The 23,003-nt window shown below is 56.1% G+C and overlaps 1 protein-coding gene across 1 annotated transcript in view; it reads left to right on the forward strand.

Annotated features, from left to right (window-relative positions):
- Positions 1-23,003, forward strand: part of IQSEC3 (IQ motif and Sec7 domain ArfGEF 3) — a 40,429-nt gene that overhangs the window by 14,191 nt on the left and 3,235 nt on the right. The window contains 12 exon segments of the mRNA XM_038767857.1: positions 4,286-4,577; positions 7,332-7,520; positions 7,522-8,231; positions 10,166-10,327; positions 13,570-13,692; positions 14,180-14,346; positions 15,701-15,840; positions 16,127-16,252; positions 16,594-16,693; positions 17,682-17,843; positions 19,192-19,284; positions 20,421-20,464. Coding sequence (XP_038623785.1) covers positions 4,286-4,577; positions 7,332-7,520; positions 7,522-8,231; positions 10,166-10,327; positions 13,570-13,692; positions 14,180-14,346; positions 15,701-15,840; positions 16,127-16,252; positions 16,594-16,693; positions 17,682-17,843; positions 19,192-19,284; positions 20,421-20,464 — 2,308 coding nt within the window.

A 23,003-nucleotide genomic window follows, 5' to 3' on the forward strand; every position in this document is an offset into this window, starting at 1 on the left:
GCTGGGAGGGGGGATGAATAAAGGGAGCAAGTCAGGGCGACACAGAAGGGAGTGGGATGACATGGAATGTTCAGGAAGTATGTGAGGGAGGGACATGGAATGATCAGGAAGCATCAGGGTGGGGTGGTCAGGAAGAATGGTGAGGAAATGGACTGGTAGGGGGCACCTGGGTGAGGGAGGGAAAGAGAAGTTGGACCACTGGTCAGAAAGGGGAACTAGTCCAACAGAAGGTGGGGGTGAAGGGAGCAGGCTGGGTGAATGGGGGAGGCTGAGGAGATGGGCTAATCCAACAAGGGAGAGGGATCAGGGCTGGGAGCTCTCAGCTCCCATTTTCTATGAGCTTCAGGGGATGGGATCGAGGCAGGAGCATAATAGAAGCAGCGGGACCTGAGAAATCCTGAGCAATTAAATCCTCACTCAATTCCTCTTATGACAATTCCAACAGCTGGGCTCTCCATTTGCTGGCGGCTAGAGAAGGCAACATGACCTATTGGATCGAACTTGGGCTTGCGTGTCAGAAGGACCTGGGTTCTAATTCTGGTTCTGCCATTTGTCTGCTGTGTGACCTTGGACAAGTCATTTCACTTTTCTGGACCTCAGCTACCTCACCCGTAAAAGAGGTATTGAGAGCCGGAGCTCCATATGGGACAGGGACTGTGTCCAATACAGTGCAAGCACTTAGTACAGTGCTCTGCACACAGTAAGTGCTCAATTAATATGATTGAATGAATGAACCCGATTTGCTTGTAACCACCCCAGTACTTAGTACCCTGCCTGGTACATAGTAAGCATTTAACAAATACCATTGAAAAAAAAAAGAGGGGTGAAGTTGTTTAACCCCTTGCCTGTCGCCATCCCCCACGTCACATGATTTTTGTGTGGAGCATTTGGGCCTCAGGAAATCAAGGAAATCCTAGTAGAGTGGCCTTCCCCATGGGAAACACAACTGTAAATGTGAGAAGGAGGATAAGGATGAGGAGGAGGAGGAAGAGAAAGAAAAAGAAGAGGAGAAGGAGGAGGAGATGGAAGAGGAGGAGTTGGAAGGTGGGAGGTAGTTGGAGAAAGTGAAGGAGGAGAAAGAGAAGCAGAAGGGAGAGAGGGAGAAGGGAAAAGAGGAAGGTGAGGGAAGGCGGGGTAGCTGCTTCCCAGGGCCCTGGGGAAAACTAGAGATAAAGCATCTGTCTCAGCTATCGGGGATGGGGTGGGGGTGGGGGTGGGGGCTGCCGAGAAACGGTGAGGCAGGAGAGCCATGTCTGTCTCCCTGTCAGGGATTTCTATTCTGGGAGCAGACGCCGGAATCGTGTAAGGCCGGAGAGGTGGCTGAAATGGAAGGTCAGAGGGAGGGGGTTGCTTTTGCAGGCAGCTGTGAGTGAGGAGGAGCAAGGCTGAGCAGATAGGGGGATCTGGGTTCTCTAAGGACAGCGGGAGGGTCCCTGGGGGAAAGCCCGGGGGTGGCCTCTGTTTCAGCCTGCCTCTAGGTGATGGGAGACCAATCAAGGGCAGAGAAAGCATTGCCCACCTCCTCCCTAAGCTCTTGCTCATGACAAGAGTGGGTACCAGAATCCCTTCCCCCTCTGGCAGTAGTGTGGTGGTGGGGGGCCCCGGGACTTCTGGACCTCGGGGTCGGTGCTGGAGAAGATCCCTTGATTCAAGCACGAAAAAGACTGGTCTGAAGACAGTGGGATGGACTGGATGACTCTGAAAGGCCCTGTGGTGGGTTGACTGGCACCTTTTAAGCCCTTAGATCTCTCCTGGGTACCCCAAGCTGGGTACTTCTAAATCTGGGGGGAAGAGAGGGGCTTCTGGTGGGGGTTGGTCAAAGGAAGAGTGCGGGGGTGGAGTCAGTGGGGTGGAGAGCTGGGGGAAGATGTCAGAACAGTGATGGACCTGGAGGGCTTGGGGAGTTGGGGAGAAATATCAGTGGCTTCGAATAGGCCTGTGGAACCTGCTTTAAAGGTTAGGTCACTTGCTGCAGCCCAATTCCACTAAGCCCCTCCTATCCAAGGTTAGCCTGGTGGGATGAGCCTGGGCTGGCAAGTCAAGGAGTCCCAGATCCATCATGGGCCCACTGTGTGACCTTGGGCACATCGCTTAACCTCTCTGGACCTTTGTTTCCTCATGGGTAAAATGTGGATAAATTGTGAGCCCCATGGGGGACAGGGACTTTGTCCAGTTTCGTAATCTTGTGCCTCCTGAAGTGCTTAGCATACAGTAGATATGTAATAAATGCCATCATTTTTATTATGTTTTTTCCAGCCTACTGTGCGGCCTTGGGCAAGCCACTTTTCTATTCCGTGCCTCAGTTTTCTCATCTGTAAAATGGGGATTTGTTGCCTGTTCTTCATCCTACTTACACTGTGAGTCCCAGGTGGGACAGGGAGTGTATCTTAAATCTACTTTTGCATCAACCCCAGCACTTAACACGGTGCTTGGTACATAGTAAGGGCTTAACAAACCCTGCAATTAATTACTACTATTATTACTATTACTTCACTAAACCCCCAAGGAAGAAGCAGGGTCCAGAGGAAAGAGCTTGGATCTGCTCTGCCAATGCTGAGTAACCACTGAGGAAGTCCCTGAACTTCCCTGAGCCTCAGTTTTCCATCTGTTCAATGGGGATCCCTTGTCTCCACCCATCTCCCAGGGATATAGTGATGAGACCAGGCTGTCGTAGGAGAAGCAGTCTCCATTGACTGTCATCTGGGGGCATGGTCAGGCCCCAAACTAAGAAGTGACCCGCTGCCCACTCCCTGCCCACGAGGACCTTACCTTCTCAAACGTGCTCAACAAACTCCAAGGGATACTGGATGATAGCGTTTGAGATTAACGGCACGGACACGAACCCACCAGGGCAAGGAAAGTCGGGTGGTCCGCTTAAACCAGCCAGGCCTCCCACTTCCTTAGACTTGCAGCCACTAGCCTCGCTAGCCCTTTCCAAGCCAGGGCCAGGGGAGGCAGGGGGATTTGGGGAGGCCTGTCCTCCATCCCCGGTAGAAGGAAGAGACTACCGGTGTCCAGTAGGACAAGCTCCCCTCAGTGACCCAGGCCAAATCCCATGATGCCAAACTGCATCCCAACTACATCCAAATCTCATGATGCCAACTAGAAAAGCAGCGTGGCTCAGTGGAAAGAGCACGGGCTTTGGAGTCAGAGGTCATGGGTTCAAATCCTGACTCTTCCAATTGTCAGCTCTGTGACTTTGGACAAGTCACTTAACTTCTCTATGCCTCAGTTCCCTCATCTGTAAAATGGGGATTAAGACTGTGAGCCCCACATGGGACAACCTGATCACCTTGTATCCCCCCCAGCGCTTAGAACAGTGCTTTGCACGTAGTAAGTGCTTAACAAATACCATCATTATTATCGTTATTGTTACTGGGTAGGGCGTCCTGGGGTGAGGCTGCTGGGGGTTGGCCGTGGCCTATGTGACATCATTAGTGGGGAGGGTTGGGTGGGCTGCTGCTCCCAAAGGCCCCAGGGCCAGTACCCAAAGGTCTTCTGGCATAGCCCCATCCAGGACACATTTGCCATCACCCCTCTGCCAGAAACACATCCCCCTCACCTCATTCTGCCACGGCTTACCTCCCCGACTGCACCTACTGTGTACAGAGAACTGGACTGAAAGCTTTGAGAGAGTACAATACAGTCAGAACACATGCTTAAGAGAAGCAGCATGGCTCAGTGGAAAGAGCACGGGCTTTGGTGTCAGAGATCATGGGTTCAAACCCCGGCTCCGCCAATTGTCAGCAGTGTGACTTTAGGCAAGTCACTTAACTTGTCTGTGCCTCAGTTCCCTCATCTGTAAAATGGGGATTAAGACTGCGAGCCTTAATCCTGTGAGGGATTAAGAACGTGCTTTGCACATAGTAAGTGCTTAATAAATGCTATTATTATTATTATTATTATTATTATTATGACTCGCCCTCAAGGAGCTTACATTCTGTGGTGTGCAGAGCACTGTATCGAGCACTTGGAAGAAAATACTAGAGTTAGTAGACAAAATCCCTGCCCTCAAGGAGCTTGCATCCTACAATGTGAAGACACCGGACCTCAAGGAGCTTACAATGTACTGTGTGCAGAGCATTGTACTGAGCACTTGGGAGAGTCCAATGGAGTTAGCAGACCCGATCCCCATCCTCCGGGAGTTTATAGTCTAAAGGACCACTCCCCAGCCGAGCCCCCTGCCTATTCAGTGCCATCCCCGGGGGCGAGCTGAACCCCGTGCTAGGCAGGAGGTGCCCTTCTGCCCCCACCCCAACCGAGCACCGTTGCGTTTTGTTCACAGTGTGGACCCCTGCCGGGCCGGGGGCGCTCCCGAGGAACCAGCGGCGGCTGGCAGACCCAGTGGAGACGCGGCGAAGGCCCCAGCCCTGGACCTGCAGGAGCAGGAGGAGGAGGAGGAGGAGGAGAAGGAGAAACGGCTGGGGGCGACGGGGGTCTCTCCCCCGGTGCCGAAGGCCAGCCTCCACCACACAGCCTCCCCAGGGCGGCAGCAGAGGGGCAGGGGGGCGGGCCGCTGCTCCCACAGTCCGGCCACCTCCGATTACGAGCTCTCCCTTGACCTAAAGAATAAGCAGGTACCGGTGGGGGCTGGGAAGCCGGGCTCTCCACCTCCACAGCCTCCCTACTTGTCCCCCGGGGACCCCGGCTCCCTCCTGGGACCCTGCCCCACCAAAGCTTGCATTCACAGGGACCAACACAAGGCCACACGTCTGGGCCGAGGGGGCCGGGGGGCCACCAGCTCAAGGGCCTTGCCACTCCTAGTCCACAGGAGGCAGGGATTGCGGCCTTGCCTCCGATTGATGGGTGGGCCCGCTGGCTTCAGAGGGGGACAGCAAGTCAGGGGATGGGGTGTGTGGGTGTCCAACTTGCGGGAGGATGGAGGGGCTCATCAGAGGGGGGATGACATCACAGCCTCACCACTCCACCTTGGCAGTGGGGGGCTCAGGTGCCTGGGGACTCTGGTGAGCCCGGCTGTCTGGGGCAGAACAAGTGGCACCTCGGGGGGCTGTTGGGAGCTTGCAGTGGTGTCTTTGTGTGTGTCTGTGTGTGTGTCTGCGTGTGGTGGGGTTTGAACCTGGGACCCTTCCCTCCCCCCACCCCTACCACCACCACACTGATCTCTGGCTCCTCTCAGAATCTGGAGTAACTGAGAATCCTTGACCCAGAAGGAGATGGACATATAGTCTGTCGTCTGCCTCCAAGAGTGCCCACCCCCTCCCCCTCCATGTTTCCCCCTCCCCTGTCGTTGCTTCCCTCTGGCTGTGTCTTCACCAGTTAGGCAGGCATTGGGGTGGGTGGGGGTCTCAGGGCCTGGAGAGTAGGGGGAGACTGACTGGAGGCGTGTGGCCTGGGAAGACCCGCTTCATTCCCCCCTTACTCGACCCTGATCTGAGCCCATTGTAGGCACGTATCCTGGTGTTGGGCCCTTGTGAAGATGCCAGGGGGGATGGGGCAGGGATCACCAGCCTGGAGAGAGATGGGCAGGGGAAGAACTCGGCATCCTGGCCCACCAAGGAGCGTGCCCTCCCCTGGGGAGCCGGGACCCACAGGGACTTCTATAGAGCAGGCTCGGGTTCTGTCTGCAAAGGGCATCTGCCCTCCACGGAAAGACACCGGAGCTGGTCCTGGCACCCAGGAAGGGCCAAGCAGCCCCGAGGGAGGTGCCCTGAGCCTCGGGGGGAGTGGGCTGGGTGCCGGGCTGGGCTTTGGATCTCTGAGCCTGTCTTGATGCCAACCTCTCTCTCCAACCTGCTGCTGGGTGAGGGCTCCAGCTGGGCTCACCCCTGGCATTTTCATAGAGATGAGGGATGCTCACTGACCCCAGGGAATGAAACTAGAGACTCCGTCCCTGACAACCCCTCCCCTCCTTGGCTAGCTGAGAGATAGGCCGGTGTAAGGAAGCACTTACGTTTGATTCTTGAGTCTGGAAGAAGGAAGACACCCCACTTTTTTCCATCTCATCCCCCCTTCTCTTCCCTGCTCTTCTCTCTCCTCTGCTTCCCACTCCCTCTTCATCCTTCCCCCCACCCCCAGCTATCCATGCTCCCTGAGAGGGGGGGTTGGGCGGAGAGAATGGGATAGGGGGCCGGGATGCTTGCCTTTTCTGGACAGTGGGTTCAGCTCCTAATAATAATAGTAATAAAAATAATAATAGGTGGTATTTGTTAAATGCTTACTATGTGCCCAGCACTGTCCTAGTGGGATAGTTCCAAGATAATCAGGTGGGACAGGGTCCCTGCGCTATTTGGGACTTACAGTCTAAGGGGGAGGGAGGTCAGGTATTGAATCCTCATTTTACAGATGAGAAAACTGAGGCCCAGTGATGTGAAGGGACTTGCCCCAGGTCACACGGTAGGGCAATGGCAGAGTCAGGATTAGAACGCAGATCCTCTGACTCCCAGGTTCCCCCTCCACCCCCAGTCCCCCCGTCTCCCCCTCTCCTGCTCTCCCACCTCCTTCGCCCCCAAAACCTGGACTGGCTGATTTTCTCTGGCCCCCTCTGCCCAACCTGTTCCCCTTCGCCAAGCCCACGCTAAAATTTTGTCTCCACGATTCATTCATACGATTGTATCTGTTGAGTACCTACTGAGTGCAGAGAGCAGTACTGAGCGCTTGGGAAAGTACAACACAACAAAAACCGGCGACATTCCCTACAATCTAGAGGTGGGGGAAACAAGCAGCAGTGTGGCTCAGTGGAAAGAGCCCGGGTTTGGGAGCCCGAGGTTATGGGTTCTAATCCCGGCTCCGCCGCTTGTCAGCAGTGTGACTTTGGGCAAGTCACTTCACTTCTCTGTGCCTCAGTTCCCTCATCTGTAAAATGAGGATGAAGACCGTGAGCCCCACGTGGGACAACCTGATCACTTTGTACCCATCCCAGCGCTTACAACAGTGCTTGGCACATAGTAAGCGCTTAAAAAATGCCATCATCATTATTATTATTATTAGCAGTATGCTCCGCTTCCCCTGGCGAGGGATTTCCCCACTGGGCTCTGGATGCCCAGCTGACCCGGCTGGGCAGGAGCTGGCGCCCCGACTCTGGGCAAGTCACTTCACTTCTCTGAGCCTCAGTTCCCGCATCTGTAAAATGGGGATTAAGACTGTGAGCCCCACGTGGGACAGCCTGATGATCTTCTGTCCCCCCAGCGCTTAGAACATAGCAAGCGCTTAACAAATGCCATCTTTATTATTGTTGTTGTTGTTATCCCTCGCCCAGAGCGGGTGCTTTTCTGGGCAGCCAGTCCCTCCCGCCGCCTCAGCCCCAGGGGGTGGTCCTCTGAGTGTCCGCCCCCCCCGCCGAGCCTCGTCCCCCGCCCCTCCTTGTGTTGCAGGTTGAAATGCTAGAATATAAGTACGGGGGTCACCTGGTGTCCCGGCGGGCGGCCTGCACCATCCAGACGGCCTTCCGCCAGTACCAGCTCAGCAAGAACTTCGAGAAGATCCGCAACTCCCTCCTGGAGAGCCGGAGGCCCCGCCGCATCTCCCTGCGCCAGCTGCGGGTGCAGAACGCGGAGGGGCCGGGGGGGCGACGGCTCCGGGCTGCGACCCCCGGCCCTGGCCGCCCCCGCCCCCCTGACCGAGCTGGAGGACTCGTTCACGGAACAGGTGCAGTCGCTGGCCAAGTCCATCGACGAGGCGCTCAGCACGTGGAGTCTGCAGGCCATATGCTCCCTCCAGGAGGGCGGGGGAGGGGGCTCCGGGGGTCCGGGGGGCTTTCGGCTCCCGGAGGCCCTCGGCTCGAGCTCGGCGGGCCCGGGCCCGGAGACGGAGGGGGTCTCCGGAGAGGGGTCCCTGCCCCAGAGTCGCAGCACCCTCATGATGGCCTTCCGAGACGTCACGGTGCAGATCGCCCACCAGAACATCTCCCTCTCCTCCCTGTCCGTGGCCAACTGCCTGGCCGGGGGAGAGGCCCAGGCCGAGACCCCGGAGACCCCCGGCGGCGACCCTCCCACCACGGGCCTGGGGGTCGAGGGGCCGGAGGGGGAGGAGGGCCGGGCGGAGGGAGGTGCGGAGGCCGGGAGCCCCTCGGAGCCTCCAAGCGGCAGCGGGGCGTCCATCACGTCGCCCAAGGCGGGCTCGGAGGCGTCGGGCTCCAAAGAGGCGCTGCAGGCCATGATCCTCAGCCTGCCCCGCTACCACTGCGAGAATCCGGCCGGCTGCAGGTCGCCCACCCTCTCCACGGACACCCTGCGCAAGCGTCTCTACCGCATCGGCCTCAACCTCTTCAACATGTGAGTGCTGGCCACCCCCCGCCCCCTGAACCCCTCGCCCACCTACTGAACTCCTCTGAAAATCCCACCCACCCCCTGGCCAGCCCCTTCATTTCTCACAGCCCCGCCTTGCTGCCTATTAGGCTCTGCCACTTGTCTGCTGTGGGACTCTGGGCAAGCCACTTAACTTCTCTGGGCCTGTTCCCTCATCTGTAAAATGGAGATGAAGACTGGGAGCCCCGCGGGGGACCACCTGATGACCTTGTGTCTACCCCAGCGCTTAGAACAGTGCTTGGCACATAGCAAGCGCTTAACAAATGCCATTATTATTATTACGTCCAGGCTCTCACACCCTCGCTCCCTGGAAGCTCTGACCCACCCCTATGACGGCCCCTCTGAAAGCCCCCTCCCTACCCCTGAAAACCGCTACCCTCCCCTAACGACTCCACCCTCTGACCTCTCCGTGTCCCCCCGGCCAGGGCCCGGCAGGGAAGATGGGGAAGAGGGAGGAGGGTGAAGGTGAGGAAAGAGAGGTGAGGGGAAGGGGGACAGACAGAAGTGTCTTTTTAAATTGAATTGGGCCAAGCAGCATCCGCTGGGGGGTGGGGCCCCGGGATCCGTCAGCAGCAGAGCCTCCCCCCCCCCCCCCCCCCCGGGGGTCACCATCCCCGGAACCCCCACCCTCCTCTGCCCACTCCTAGTCCTGGCAGGATGGGACGGAATGCCACACAGGGGAGCACAACAGACCCACATACCCTCACCCTCATACCCTCTCTCAGGAAACACCCAGAATCCCTCTCCCTCCCTCCCTCCTGTGCCCAGACACGCGAACTCCCACCTCAGCCTGGTCCCTGGGAACACGACAAACACCCCCAACCTGCCTCCCTGGACTCAGGGAAGGACGGCCCGTACCCCTCCCTCCCTCCTTCCCTTATTCCCATTCTCTCTTCCCCAAGCACACACAAACACACACACACTAACACACACACACCACATCAACACCGAGGCACATACCTACACACACACCATCACATCATCAGCCAGACACACACCTAAACACACAGTGTCACATCCTCACCTAGACATACACACCTAGACAGACACACACACGCCATCACATTCTCACTCAGACATCCGCCTACGCCATCATTTCCTCAGCCAGGCAGATACCTACGCACACACCATCACGTCCTCACCCAGACATACACACCTACACCCACCCCATCATCATCATCATCATCACGTCCCCAGCCAGACACACAGCCCTGCACACAACCTGGCCCAGATTCTTGCCTGGCCCTCCTTAAAATTCACCAAGCCCAGGAGCTCCGCTAAAAGCAGAAGCAAACAGAAAATCGGGATGCGGGGGGCGGCGGTAGGAGAGGGAGGGATCTTTCCGATGCCGAGTCCAGGCTGATAAAGGACGTTGTGGGGTCTGGGGGCTGGGGGTTGGGGGCTGGGGAGGATGAGAAGAGGAAGAGGTCGGCCAGGTGATGGGACCGGTGGAAGAAAGAGCCGCCGGGAGTTGGGATGGCAGAGGCAGAGGTGAGAGGAGCCCAGGAGAGCCATGAATGTCAAGGGTAGGAAGTGGGGTCCCTTCCCTTCCTCAGGGTACCCCCATCCCGCACGCCCCGACAGAGGCAGAGTGGACCAATCAGCACTCTTGCTCCCATTTTCCAAACGTGAACACTGAGGCCCGGGGGATGTGGAGTTAGAATTCAGGAGGTCATCTGTTTCTTCCCGGGGGGGAGGGCTAGGGGCTGCAGAGGGTTGTGAACCCTCTGGCCCCAGGCCCTGATAGAACCGTCTGTGGTATTCCCGACTACTGACCCCCCCATCCTAGAGGGGTCTCAGTCCTCCCCACCCAGTGCAAGAAGAGAGCGGGGGTTCAGGGGCAGTGGCGAGGGGTCGTGGGAGGCCTTCCGACGGGTCTCCCCATTCCCCTGCCCTCACAGAAACCCGGACAAGGGGGTCCAATTCCTCATTTCCCGGGGCTTCATCCCCGACACCCCCACTGGCGTGGCTCACTTCCTGCTGCAGAGGAAGGGTCTCAGCCGCCAGATGATCGGCGAGTTCCTGGGGAACAGCAAGAAGCAGTTCAACCGCGATGTGCTGGAGTAAGTGACCTCCTGCTCGCCCCAAGCTGCCCCCAGCCCTTCCCCATTCCCCTGAACAGAAACTAAGAGGAGAAAGTTCAAACGTGACATGCCCCTCCAGCAGGCCCCCTGAAGGCCCCCAGTTGTCCCCAGGCAGGCCCACCCTGTTCCTGGAGAACAGCAAGAAGCAGTTCGACCGCGATATGCTGGAATAAGTGACCTGCCCACTCAGTCACTCATGATCCCTGCCCTCGAGGAGCTTACAGTCTATGCACTGGGCTGAGCGTTTGAGAGAAGTCATAGGAACCAGGCTCACCTTGGGCCACATCCCAGGTTCTTATCATATGCCTAAGCACTGCCCTAAATCCTGGGGAAAAAAGAAGACATTCAGGTTAGACATAGTTCCTCTCCCACACAGGTCTCACAGTTAAGGGGGAAGAAGAATAGTTATTGAATCCCCATTATACAGATAAGTGTACTGAACCTCAAAGAAGTTACTTGAAACTTGCCCAAGGTCACACAGCAGACAAGTGGTGAAGCTGGGATTAGAACCCAAGTCTCCTAAATCCCGGCCCTTTGCTCTTTCCACTAGGGCATAGTACTTTCCCCAACTCTGTCACCATGGTGAGATCAATGTCCCTCCCTGGGCCTCAGTTTCTCCACCTGTAAAACGGAGAAAGATGTGACTCCATGTTCCCTAACTCGGTAATTCATAAACATACCGGAATCCTAGCATAAGAGTTGACAGGTGAAATTCTCAGAGTTCTCTTTCCATTTTTCTCTCCCTCCTTTCTTTTCCCTTTTCCTCTCTCTCAGCTCCTCTGTCCCTCCCTTTCTTTCTCGTTCTCAATCAGTGGTATTTATTGAGTGCTTACAGCATGCAGAGCACTGTACTGAGTGCTTTCTCCCCATCCTGTCTCCACAGCCTCCCTCCCTTCTTCCCCTCCCATCTCCCCCTCCTTCCCTAGTTTTCTCTTTCCCTCCTTCTCTTTTTCTCCCCAATCCTGTCCCCACAGCCTCCCTTCCCTTCCTCCTCCATCCCCTCACTCCCTTCCTTCCTTTTGCTCTCTTTCTGTCCTTCCTTCCCTCTTTCTTTTTCCCCATCCTATCCCTACAGCCACCCTCCCCTCTCTCCCTCCTCCCTCCCCTTTCCCTCTTCCTCTTACTCCTTGCTCTCTTTCTTCCTTCCTCTCCCTCCTATCCCCACAGCCTCCCTCTTCCCCTTTCTTTCTCCCTCCTCCATCCCATCTCCCCCTTTCCCTCTGTCTCTCCCTCCTCTATCCTGTCTCCTATCTTGTCCCCACAGCTTCCTTCTCCTCTTCCTGCTCCCTCTTTCTCTTCTCTCTCTCTCCCTCTCTCTCTCTCCCTCCCTCCCTTCCTTTCTTTCTTCCCCATCCTGTCCCCAGAGCCTCCCTCCCCTCTCCCGCTCTTCCAATCCCTCCCCCCCCCCTTCCAATATCTCTCTCCCCCTTCCTCTCTTCCCCTTCATCTTAGTCTCTCTTTTTCTGATTTGCCTGGCCTCTGGCATGGAGGACTATTGATTCGATGACAATGAATATCACTGATTGATTGATTGACTGGTGAGCCCACCCTCCACAAGCTGGGCTGCATGGGCTGGAGGTGGAGCGGGGAGATGGCGGAGCCAGAGTCTCAGTCCTGCAATCCTGCACGCTAGCCAGGCGGTCGATGAAGGCTTCGGCCTCAATAGTTCCTCAAGCCCTCAACCGTGCGTGAGGAAGCTGGGACTCCAGGCTGCAGCTGCATTAGTGCATTCACCCTCCAGTGCCTGCCTGCCAGGATGCATTAGTACAGAGAGTGGCCCTCTTTCCACATCACTGCCTTCCTTGTCCCTGGGGAATGGGAGCTGGGATGGGGGGAGGAGTGAGACTACAGAGTTAATCCAGGGATTTTTTTTCCCCAGCAGCCCAATGGGCTGAGAATTGGAGCGAGAGCAGACAGCTGCTCAGCTGGGCTGAGCTCCCTGCTGCCTTGAGAAGCAGCTGGGCCTGGCAGAAAGAACACGGGCCTGGGTGTCAGAGGACCTGGGTTCTAATCCCTACTCTACTATTTGTCTGCTGTGTGACCTTGGGCAAGGCACTTCTCTGAGCCTCAGTTCCCTCATCTTTAAAACAGGGGTTCAATCCTGCTCCCTCCTACTTTAGACTGTGAGCCTCATGTGGGACAGAAGCTGCATCTAACCTGATTACCTTGTATCTACCCTGGGCTGAGAACAGTGCTTGGTACATAATAAGTGTTTAATGAACACCATAATTACTAGTCATGTCATGCAGGGCCTGGCCGGTCTCCACAATGGCCATCCCAGTTGCCTGGGGCCATAGAGTTGGGCTTCCCAGGTGTACACTGAGCTAGGAGGATGCTTGATGCCCAAGTAGAGGGGGAGAGAAGCATCAGGGAGCCTGAAGGCCAGGAGACCACCCCAAGAAAGGACCAGGGAGGCCTCCAACCCTTATCTTGGTGAGGGGGATTGGGTATGCCAAGGTAGGCAACATGGACTAGTGTCTCAGTCTCGGCTCTGCCATTTACCTCCTGTGTGACCTTGGGAAAGTCACTTCACTTCTCTGGGCTTCCACCTCTTCCTCTGTAAAAGGGGATTGAATGGCTGGGTTGGGTTGGGGGTTTAGGAGGAGGTGGGGGGATGGATGAGGATTTGGGAGGAGTGGTGTTGTGTGGGAAGAGGAGGATGATGGGGTGCTGCACAGGGTGAAGAGAGAGAATCAATCAATGCTGTTTACTGAGCACTTACTGTGTGCAGAGCTCTGTTCTAAGCACTTGGAAGAGGACAATGTAACAGAGTTGGTAGACACATTCCCTGCCCACAGTGAGCTTGCAGTCTAGTGGAGACAAGAAGCAGTATGGCCAAGTGGATAGAGCCCGGGGCTGGGAGTCAGAAGGACTTGGGTTCTTGTCTCGGCTCCCCCACATGTCTGCTGGGCCTTGGGCAAGTGCTTCACTTCTCTGGGCCTCAGTTACCTCATCCGTAAAAAGGGGATTAGGACTGTAAGACCGCTGTGGGACAGGGACTGAGTCCAATCCTATTTGCTTGTATCTACCCCAGCGCTCAGTTCAGTGCCTGGAACATAGTAAGCACTTAACAAATACAACTGTTATTACTGCTATTATTAACACCTTCCCAACCACCTCCACCGGGGGGGGGGCGGGGGCGGGGGGGGGCAGAGTCTCCGGCTGGAGGGTGGGAGGGGCCTTCTGCCCCGGCCCGCCCTTACCTCCACCCCGGCCGGCAGTTGCGTGGTGGATGAGATGGACTTCTCCTGCCTGGAGCTGGACGAGGGCCTACGCAAATTCCAAGCTCACATCCGCGTGCAAGGGGAAGCCCAGAAGGTGGAGCGGCTCATTGAGGCCTTCAGGTAGGGAAGAGGGGCTTAATCCAGAAGCAGCAGGGCCTAGTGGATAGAACCTGGGCCTGCGAATCAGGGGACCTGGATTCTCATTCCAACCCTGCCACTTGTCTGCTGCGTGACCTTGGCCAAGTCTCTTCACTCCTCTGGGCCTCAGTTACCTCATCTGTAAAATGGGGATTAAGACTGTGATCCCCATGTGGGACAGGGATTGTGGCCAACCTGCTTAGCCTGTACTTATCCCAGTGCTTAGTACAGTGCCTGGTACGTAGTAAGTGCTTAACAAAAAATGGGGGAGGAGGGGGTTGGAGAAAATGGGGAATGTGGGAGATGAGGTTAGAGACGGGACTGGGGTGCGGGAGGGGGAGTCTGAGGAGAGGGGGTAGGGTTTGAGTGGGAATTGGAGTGGGGGAGGAGTGCTTAGCAGAGTATCTTGGCCCACCTCTCCCCACTACCCACTAACAAATGCCATCATTATTATTATTATTACCCGCAGCCAGCGGTACTGCGTGTGTAACCCGGACGTGGTACAGCAGTTCCACAACCCTGACACCATCTTCATCCTGGCCTTCGCCATCGTCCTGCTCAACACGGACATGTACAGCCCCAACATCAAGCCCGACCGTAAGATGATGCTGCAGGACTTTATCCGCAACCTGCGAGGTGAGGGAATGCACCAGCTTGGAGGAGAAGGAGGAGGAGGAGGAGGAGGAAGCCAGACCAGGTGGCAGCTGGCAGCACTGATGACTTGTCCCGCGGAACCCTGGGTGGCACGTGGATCCCCTCATGCTTCCCATCCTCCTTGCTCCACCCTGACACCTCCTTGCCACCTTGGCTCCCTACCATCCCCTCCCTTCTCCCCGCCCCGAATCCCAGCCACCCCCATCTCAACTGGATTGAGTTGAGCAAGATATGGAGCCCCTTTCCAGCTATGCCTGGAACCCCAGAACCAGCTGGACTGGGAGGGTGGAACCTCTGCTGTCTGCTGAGCTCTGTACTGAGTGCCTTCTGTGGATAGAACACCGTACTGAGCATCTTTGGGCTGCAGACCACTGTACTGAGTGCATTCATACTGGTCATGCATATTGGTCGTGGGTTCTAATCCCGGCTCCGTCACTTGTCAGCTGTGTGACTTTGGGCAAGTCACTTAATTTCTCTGTGCCTCAATGACCTCATCTGGAAAATGGGGATTAAGACTGTGAGCCCCACGTGGGACAACCTGATGACCTTGTATCCACCCCCCACCACCAGCGCTTAGAACAGTGCACGGCACACAGTAAGTGCTTAATAAATGCCATCATCATCATCATTAATATTATTATTATTCTGTGGACAGAACGCTGTACTGAGCATCTTCTGGCTGCATACCACTATACTATGAGCCTTCTATGTACAGAACACTGTACTGAATGCCTTCTGGGTTCAGCCCACCATTCTAAGTGCCTTCTAATATTAATAATTGTGGTATTTGTTAAGCGCTTACTCTGTGCCAGGCACTGTTCTACTCCCTGAGGTAGATCCAAGCTAATCGGGTTGGACACAGTCCCTGTCCCACATGGGGCTCACAGTCTAAATCCCCAATTCCCCATTTTAATCCCTGCCTGTGTTCAGAGCATTGTCCTTCTGGGTTCAGACCACTGTTGCCAGTGCCTTCTGGGTACAAAGCATTGTACTGAGGGCCTGCTATTTACAGGGTGCTATAATGAGCACCTCCTGGGAACATAGACTACAAGTAAAGACACGGTTCCTGACCTCAAGGAGCTGGCAGTGAAACGGGGGAGGGTGGCAGACCTAATTGTCCAAGTGACCATGAAAAGCGGGAGAGCACAGAGGCGAAAGCGGAATACAGACGCGGCAATGCCGTGAATGGGCGGGGATTGTCACCAAGCTGACCCACTGGGGGTCGACGTCGCAGACCGAGGGGCTGGAGAGGGGCTGTCAGAGGGATGGGGTGGTCTGCCCCATCCCTGACCCTGAAGCATGTCCTCTGCCCCTCGGCCTCCCCCCCGGCCCGCAGGGGTGGACGACGGTGCGGACATCCCCCGGGATCTGGTGGTGGGCATCTATGAGCGGATCCAGCAGAAAGAGCTCAAGTCCAACGAGGACCACGTCACCTATGTCACCAAGGTGGAGAAGTCCATCGTGGGCATGAAGACGGTGGGTTATTCCGGCTGGGGGTTCCCCCCACCCCCGCCCTTCCCCAGACTGTCCCAAGAGGCCAAGGGGCACAGCCAGGGGTACCAAGGTGAAGCCAATGGGACAGGGTGTCGCAGCGAAGGGAAGAAGTAGGGGGAATAGAGGCCAGGGGCCAGAGGGGCTTGCCGTCACCTAGATGCTCTTCCCCCAGCTTGCCCCCAATGATGCCCTGATCGGTTCCCTCACTGATGCTTTGACTGGTGCCCCCGCTGATGCCCCAACCGGTGCCCCCACTGATGCCCCACAGGTGCTGTCGGCGCCGCACCGGAGGCTGGTGTGCTGCAGTCGCCTGTTCGAGGTGGCGGACCTCAACAAGCTGCAGAAGCAGGCCGCCCACCAGCGCGAGGTGTTCCTATTCAACGACCTGCTCGTGGTGAGGGGCCCGCCCCCAACCCCGGTGCCCTGCCCCAGCCCCTGCTCCCACAAACAGCCCGCTTCTCCTCCTAACCCAGAGCCCTTCCACTAGCTGTCCTTCCTCCTCCTGCTCCTCCTTCCCCCCCAAAAGACAAACAGACTGGGGCCTCCCTGTGCCCCCCGACTCACAGCAGAACCGGGAGAGATTCTGTGTCCCCCGACCCACCTCAGCCCCCCCCCCCCCCCCCGGGCGCCCACCTGTCCCCTGTGCTGGTGTTGACCTCTGTGTGTTTGTGTGTGTGTGTGTGTGCACGTTTGTGTGTGTATGTGCATGCATGTGCATGCGGGCATCTTGGGCAGATCCTCAAGCTGTGCCCTAAGAAGAAGAGCCCCTCCACCTACACATTCTGCAGGGCCGTGGGCTTGCTGGGGATGCAGTTCCAACTCTTTGAGAACGAGTGTAAGTCTGCCCCTGGATGGGGTTTGGGGGTGGGGGGGTCACCCAAGGGGGAAGGGCAGGGGGCAGGGGGCCTGGGGCTGCAGTTCCAATTCCAACTCTTTAAGAATGAATGTAAGTTTGTCCCGGGGGGCGGGCAGGGGACAGGGAGTAGCTGGGGAGAGAGAGCATTGAAACAGCCATGGAGGATCAGAGGGCAATCTCCCAGGTGGCCCCATCCGATGACAAACGTCTCGAGGGTGGGGGTCCCCTAGCCAGGCTCACCCTATGCCATCCACCCCCTACCGTCCTGCCCTATCTGCCCTTCCTCCACCATTCACAATGCCAAGCACTTCCAGAGGGCAGAGGATGCACAGCAACCTCGTGGCCTAGTGGAAAGAGCCCAGGTCTGGAGGGCAGAGGAACTGAGTTCTCATCCCAGCCCCACCACTTATAATAGTAATAATAATAATTATAATGGCATTTATTAAGCACTTACTATGTGCAAAGCACTGTTCTAAGCGCTGGGGAGGTTACAACATGATCAGGTTGTCCCACGGGGTGCTCACAGTCTTAATCCCCATGCTTTGCACATAGTAAGCACTTAATAAATGCCATTATTATTACAGATGAGGTAACTGAGGCACAGAGAAGTTAACTGACTTGCCCAAAGTCACACAGTTGACAATTGGCAGAGCCGGGATTTGAACCCATGACCTCTGACTCCAAAGCCCGGGCTCTTTCCACTGAGCCACGCTGCTTCCCACTTATCTTCTCCGTGACCTTGGGCCAGTCACTTCACTTCTCTGGACCTCAGCGACCTCATCTGTAAAATGAGGATTAAGACTGTGAGCCACATGTGGGACAGGGACTACGTCCAACCTTGATTCGCTTGTGCCTGGCATATTGTAAATGCTTAACAAATGCCATAAAAAAAACCCAAACTATCCTCTGACCCCCACCCTGGGGTCCAGCCCACTGACGGTGCCCCTGTGTGTCCCCCCCTCCACAGACTATTCCCACGGGATCACCTTGGCGACACCGGCTTCGGGCTCCGAGAAGAAACAGGTGCTCCACTTTTGTGCGCTGGGGTCGGAGGAGATGCAGAAGTTTGTGGATGACCTGAAGGAGTCCATCGCCGAGGTCATGGAGCTGGAGCAGATTCGCATCGAATGTGAGGGTCCAGGGTAGCCCCAGTACCTGGAAGATTGTGGGTGTGGGTGGTGGACTGGGCTCCTCGGCAGGCGTGTGTGTGTTTGTGTGTGTATGCGCGTGTGCATGTATGCAACATGGCCTAGTGGAAAGAGCATAGGACCAGAAGTCAGGAGATCGTGGTTCTAATCCCAGCTGAGTGTCCTTGGGCAAGTCACCTCCTTCTCTGAGCCTCAGTTCCCTCTTCTGTAAAATGGGGGTGAAACATCTATTCTCCCTCCCCCAAAGTCCCACGTGGGACAGGCACTGCATCCGGTTTGAGCCGGCCTGATCATCTTGTATCTCTCCTACCGGTTAGCACAATGCTTGGCACATAAGAAATGCTTAACAAAGACCACCAAACGTATTACTCATGGATGTGTTTCTGTGCGAGCAGGTGTAAGAGGGAGTCACGGATGGGAGTTTGGGCTTTAATAATAATAATAATGATAATTGTGATACTTGTTAAGCCCTTACTATGTGCCAGGCATGGTAGTAAGCGCTGGGGTGGATACAAGCAAATGGGGTTAGACACAGTTCCTGTCCCACGTGAGACTCAAAGTCTCAATCCCCATTTTACAGATAAGGTAACTGAGATCAAGAGAAGTGAAACGACTTGCCTGAGGTCACATAAAGACAAGTGGTGGAGCTGGGATTAGAACCCATGACCTTCTGACTCCCAAGACCATGATCTATCCACTATTCCATGCTGCTTTAAGGGTGTGCCCATGGGGCCCAGGGTGGCACAGGAAGGCCCGCAGCTTCCAGGCAGGTGGAAGCTGATGAAAGAATTGACAAGTGGGGGGTAAGAGAGGGGAATTTAAGGGAATTGGACCCTTCTTCTCAGCCGGGGGAGAGAAGGCTGGTGGCTTCCAGGGTCTCCCAGCGGCTGCTGCCCTGGGTGGGGAGAATGGTTCTCTGCCTGGCATATAATAAGTGCTTAACAAATGCCATTGGAAAAAAAAGGCAAAAAAGCAGACACACAGGCCACTGTCAGCAGGACTGAGTCCTGCTAAGTCCTCTAAATTACCCCCCAACACTCCTGCCCTCCCTCTGCAGCCCCCATTCGGGATGGGGATCGGGAGAATTTGTGGGAGGTGGGGTGGGAGGGAGTCCCCTTCTCCAGCCTGGCTCAGGTTCAAGGGGAATGCTGGAGGCAGGAGGATGGACTCTGATCCCAGAGTCTTTGGTTCCCTGCTGGTTAGGAGATGTGGTTTCACCTGGGGCTGTGATATGTGCCTGGTTTTCTGTCCCCTTCTCTCTCCCCTCTCCCCGACCAGTGTCTCTCTCTCTCCCCACTGCTCTGTTCACTGGGTGCCCTCTGCCCCCAGGGGAGCTGGAGAAGCAAAATGGTGCCAAGACCCTCTCACTCAACTCACACAGTGCCCAGCTGGTCCCACAGTCGAAGCCAGGATCTCCTTCAGGTAAGAGTCTGTGCCACTGCTCAATCAATCCATCAATCACTGGGATTTATTGAGCACTTACTGTGGGCCGAGAACTGGACTAAGCACTTGGGAGAGGACAGTGTAGCAGAGTTGGTGGAGTGTGAAGGTCCTGAACCCCCTGGGAACTGGGGATTGGAGTGTCCCAGTCCCTCTGTTTTCTAGAGGGGGAAAACGAGACCCACTGAAGGCTCGTGGTGGGCCAGAGGGGAATCAGAATCAGGGCCTGGAGTACCCTAAAACCTCAAATTAGGAGTGGAACTTACCCAAATCACGGAAGGGCTGAGTCAGAGAAGAATGTGGACTCGAGTCTGTAACCCGGGCTACATGAAAAATGGAGGGAAAAAAAAGAGCAGGAGCAAGAGAAACCCTAGTGAGGTGTTTTAAGAAATGGCAGTGGGAGTGAGAAGGTAACAGGACTCCAGCGTGATACTGTGCTAAATTAATAACTCTTCGGACCATGGGGGTGGAAGAGAAGGTTTAAGATCAGATCTTCAACTCTCCCTCCCTTCTGCATCGTCTCTACACTAGGATCTCTGTCCTTTGGCACTTGGTATGTGAGACCGTTGTTGGGTAGGGACCGTCTCTATATGTTGCTAACTTGTACTTCCCAAGCGCTTAGTACAGTGCTCTGCACACAGTAAGCGCTCAATAAATACGATTGAATGAATGAATGGTATTCACCCCACCCTCAGCCCCACAGCAAATATGTACACATCCATAGTTAATTGGTATTAATATTTCTCTCCCCGTCTAGTCTATAAGCTCGTTTTGGGCAGGGAGTATGGCCCCCAACTCTGTTGTGTTGTACTCTTTTGAGTGCTTAATACAGTGATCTGCATATAGAAAGTGTTCAATGAATACTATTGAGCGACTGATAGGAGTAGGGGCAGGGGGTGGGAGGGTCTGAGGACCCCAAAGCCTACCCTGCTGTCCAGCCCGAGACAAGGCCCGAGTGACCAGGTCCTACCAGGGGCTAAGTGAGCCTGGAAGAGGATGTGGGCCTCACTCCCAGGAGCCAGAATTAGGGGGCTGGGGGTTGGCAGGAAAGTCACTGGTGGGCCAGACTGATCCCGAACACCCCCGGGGCCACAGCCGGATGACCTTTCCTTCCCCAGGCCAGCAGGAGGTGAGCGAGAAGACGGAGGACAGCCCGGCGGAGGTGAGTAGCCGCCTTATTGACCAGGTGAGGGGACGCGGCCCTCCCCCCTGCCCCCACGGCCCTTCTCACTGTCTCTGTTGTTTCTCTTCTCAGGTGTTAATCAATGCCTCCCCGGCCCGGCCGGCCATTCCCCCCCTGTCCAGAGAGCCCCGCTAAAGGTCACTGCTTGGGCGGGCAGTGCCAGGGTCACCCCGCCCCTCCCCTCCCCCTCAATCCTCCGGCCGGGTAGAGAGCTGGACCCCCAGCTCTGAGGGCATCTCCTTGGAAACAGACTTGCCCGCCCCTCCCTCCAGGCTCTTCCCCTAGGGAGATGCCCGGACCCCCAGGGGACCCCTGCCCACCCTGTGGGCCACCTCCTTCCCTCCCTCCGAGAAGCGACCCACTCCCCAACTGCCTGCCCCCTTCTGAAAACTCCCCCCAGTGAGGAAAATGGTTAAACCTTCCCAGGGACCCATTTTTATTGGAGTGGGGATGTAACCCCTCAGATGCCTTTGGTCCCAAGGCAGGGGAATTTCCAGATGATGGAGAGTTCGGTCTCTCTGGGGCCCTGCTGGGGATGGTCTGAGGCACTGCACTGCCCTCCAGGTATCCCTGTTCCCCACCTTGCTTAGAGCTGCCCTCCCCCTCCTCCCACATTTGGGACCCCCCTCCTCCCCAAGACCTAGCCAAGCCCAGCCTCATCCTGACTGGCTTTTTCCGTCATGGAGTCACCACCAGTAGCCTGCCTGGGCTCCCACTGTGTGCAGAGCACTGTTCCGAGCCCCTGCAGGGAGCAGAGTGCTGTACTGAGCATTGACAGGACCACTGTTCCGGGCCCGTGCCGTGAGCAGAGTGCTGTAATCAATTAATCGATGCCACCTACTGCATACAAAACACTGAATTAGGTCCCTATTGTGTACAGAGCACAGTTCTGAGCACCTGCTGTGAGCAGAGTGCTGAACTAGCACCTACTAGGTACCAGAGCACTGTACTAGACTCCTATAGACTGCAGAGCACTATACTGAGTCCCTACTGTGTACAGAATATTTTACTTGGCACCTAACCATTTGCAGACTCCTGTAGAGGACACCTACTGTGTATACAGCGCTGAAGTGAGTGCTTACTGTGTGCACTAGTAATAGTAGTAGTTGTAGCAGTAGCAACAGCAGCAGCAGTAGCAGTAGTAATAGTAGTAATATTTATTAAGCATCTTCTGTGTGCAGAGCACTGTACTAAGGACTTGGAGAGAATTCACAGGTGTGATTTAGATATGTACCCTACCCTTTAAAGGGTTCACAATCTAAAAAGCTTACAATACCAGCCCACTCTTATTTCCCCTAGCCATAATGTATTTTTAATGTCTGCCTCCACACCTAGACTCTAAGTTCCTTAAGGGCAGGGATCATGTCTATCATTCATTCAATCGTATTTACTGAGCGCTTAAGTGTGCAGATAACCGTACTAAGTGCTTGGGAAGTACATATCGGAAACATATAGAGACGGTCCCTACCCAACAACGGGCTCACAGTCTAGAAGACTCTATTGTACTGTCCTTTCCCAATTGCTTAGTACAGTGCCCTGCGCACAGGAAGAGCCCAATAAAAATTAAAATACAACTAAAAAGGGGGAGAGGGGAATTGGGGAGAGATGCATAAGGGTGTGTGCTCTGTGCAGAGCACTGTATTAGATGCCCACACACACAACAGAAGACCCCAACTCTGCCCTTCCTGCCTTCAAAGAGCTTTCAAGGGAGGACAGGAGCAGGTGCCCCCCGTTCTCCCGCACGCACACAAACACCCCTCCACACACACACCCCATCTCTCTCCCAGACCCCACCCCACCCCCAACCCCCGACCCAAACCTCTGGAGGAAGCTCAGGCCCCCGCAGCGAGGCACCTTTTCCCCGGATGAGCTTCCAGCCCAGGCCGCTGTTGGGCCCCAGGGTGGGTATTCTGCTTCCCCCATCTCCCCGCAGCTGCCCATTCCACAGCCTTGCAGATAAGCCCACAAAAGCTACCAGCCCACCCGCCCGCCCTGCCAGCCCAGCCTCAGCCGCACCCCCCCACCCCTGCCAGCTCGGAGAGGGCAACCATTCAGATGCCACCCGTCACTCCGTCCTACCGGCCCCTCCCTGGGGGGACCACGTGCCTATCCATAAGGCTTCCCAGCCCACGATTCCCCTCTGCTGACTCTTGTTCTGGTGGGGAGACCCTCCCCGCCAGCCCAAGGCCAAGGCTTCCCAGCCAGTCTGCCAAGTGCCTCCTCGTGCTCCGCTCATTGGCTGGTCGGTGCCCTCTTGGGGAGGGGCTTCTCCATCTCCTCTGAGCTGTTTTCCCCACCGCCCCCATCCCATCCCGGCCGGCGCCCATGAGGCGGGCACAGGAGGGGCAACAGGGACGGGAGGGGGAGGGAAAAGGGGGGGGGCATTTTGGTTGATAGGTCATCGCCTGCTGCTTGCCATCATGGGGGCAGGGAGGGGCGGTGGGGGACAGAACTCCTTGTGCCTGGTCTGGGAGAGACTGGGAATGGACAAGGCCTCAAGCCAGTGTGGGAAATGGGA

The sequence above is a fragment of the Tachyglossus aculeatus genome, chromosome 27 (assembly GCF_015852505.1).
Source record: "Tachyglossus aculeatus isolate mTacAcu1 chromosome 27, mTacAcu1.pri, whole genome shotgun sequence".
NCBI lineage: Eukaryota > Metazoa > Chordata > Mammalia > Monotremata > Tachyglossidae > Tachyglossus > Tachyglossus aculeatus.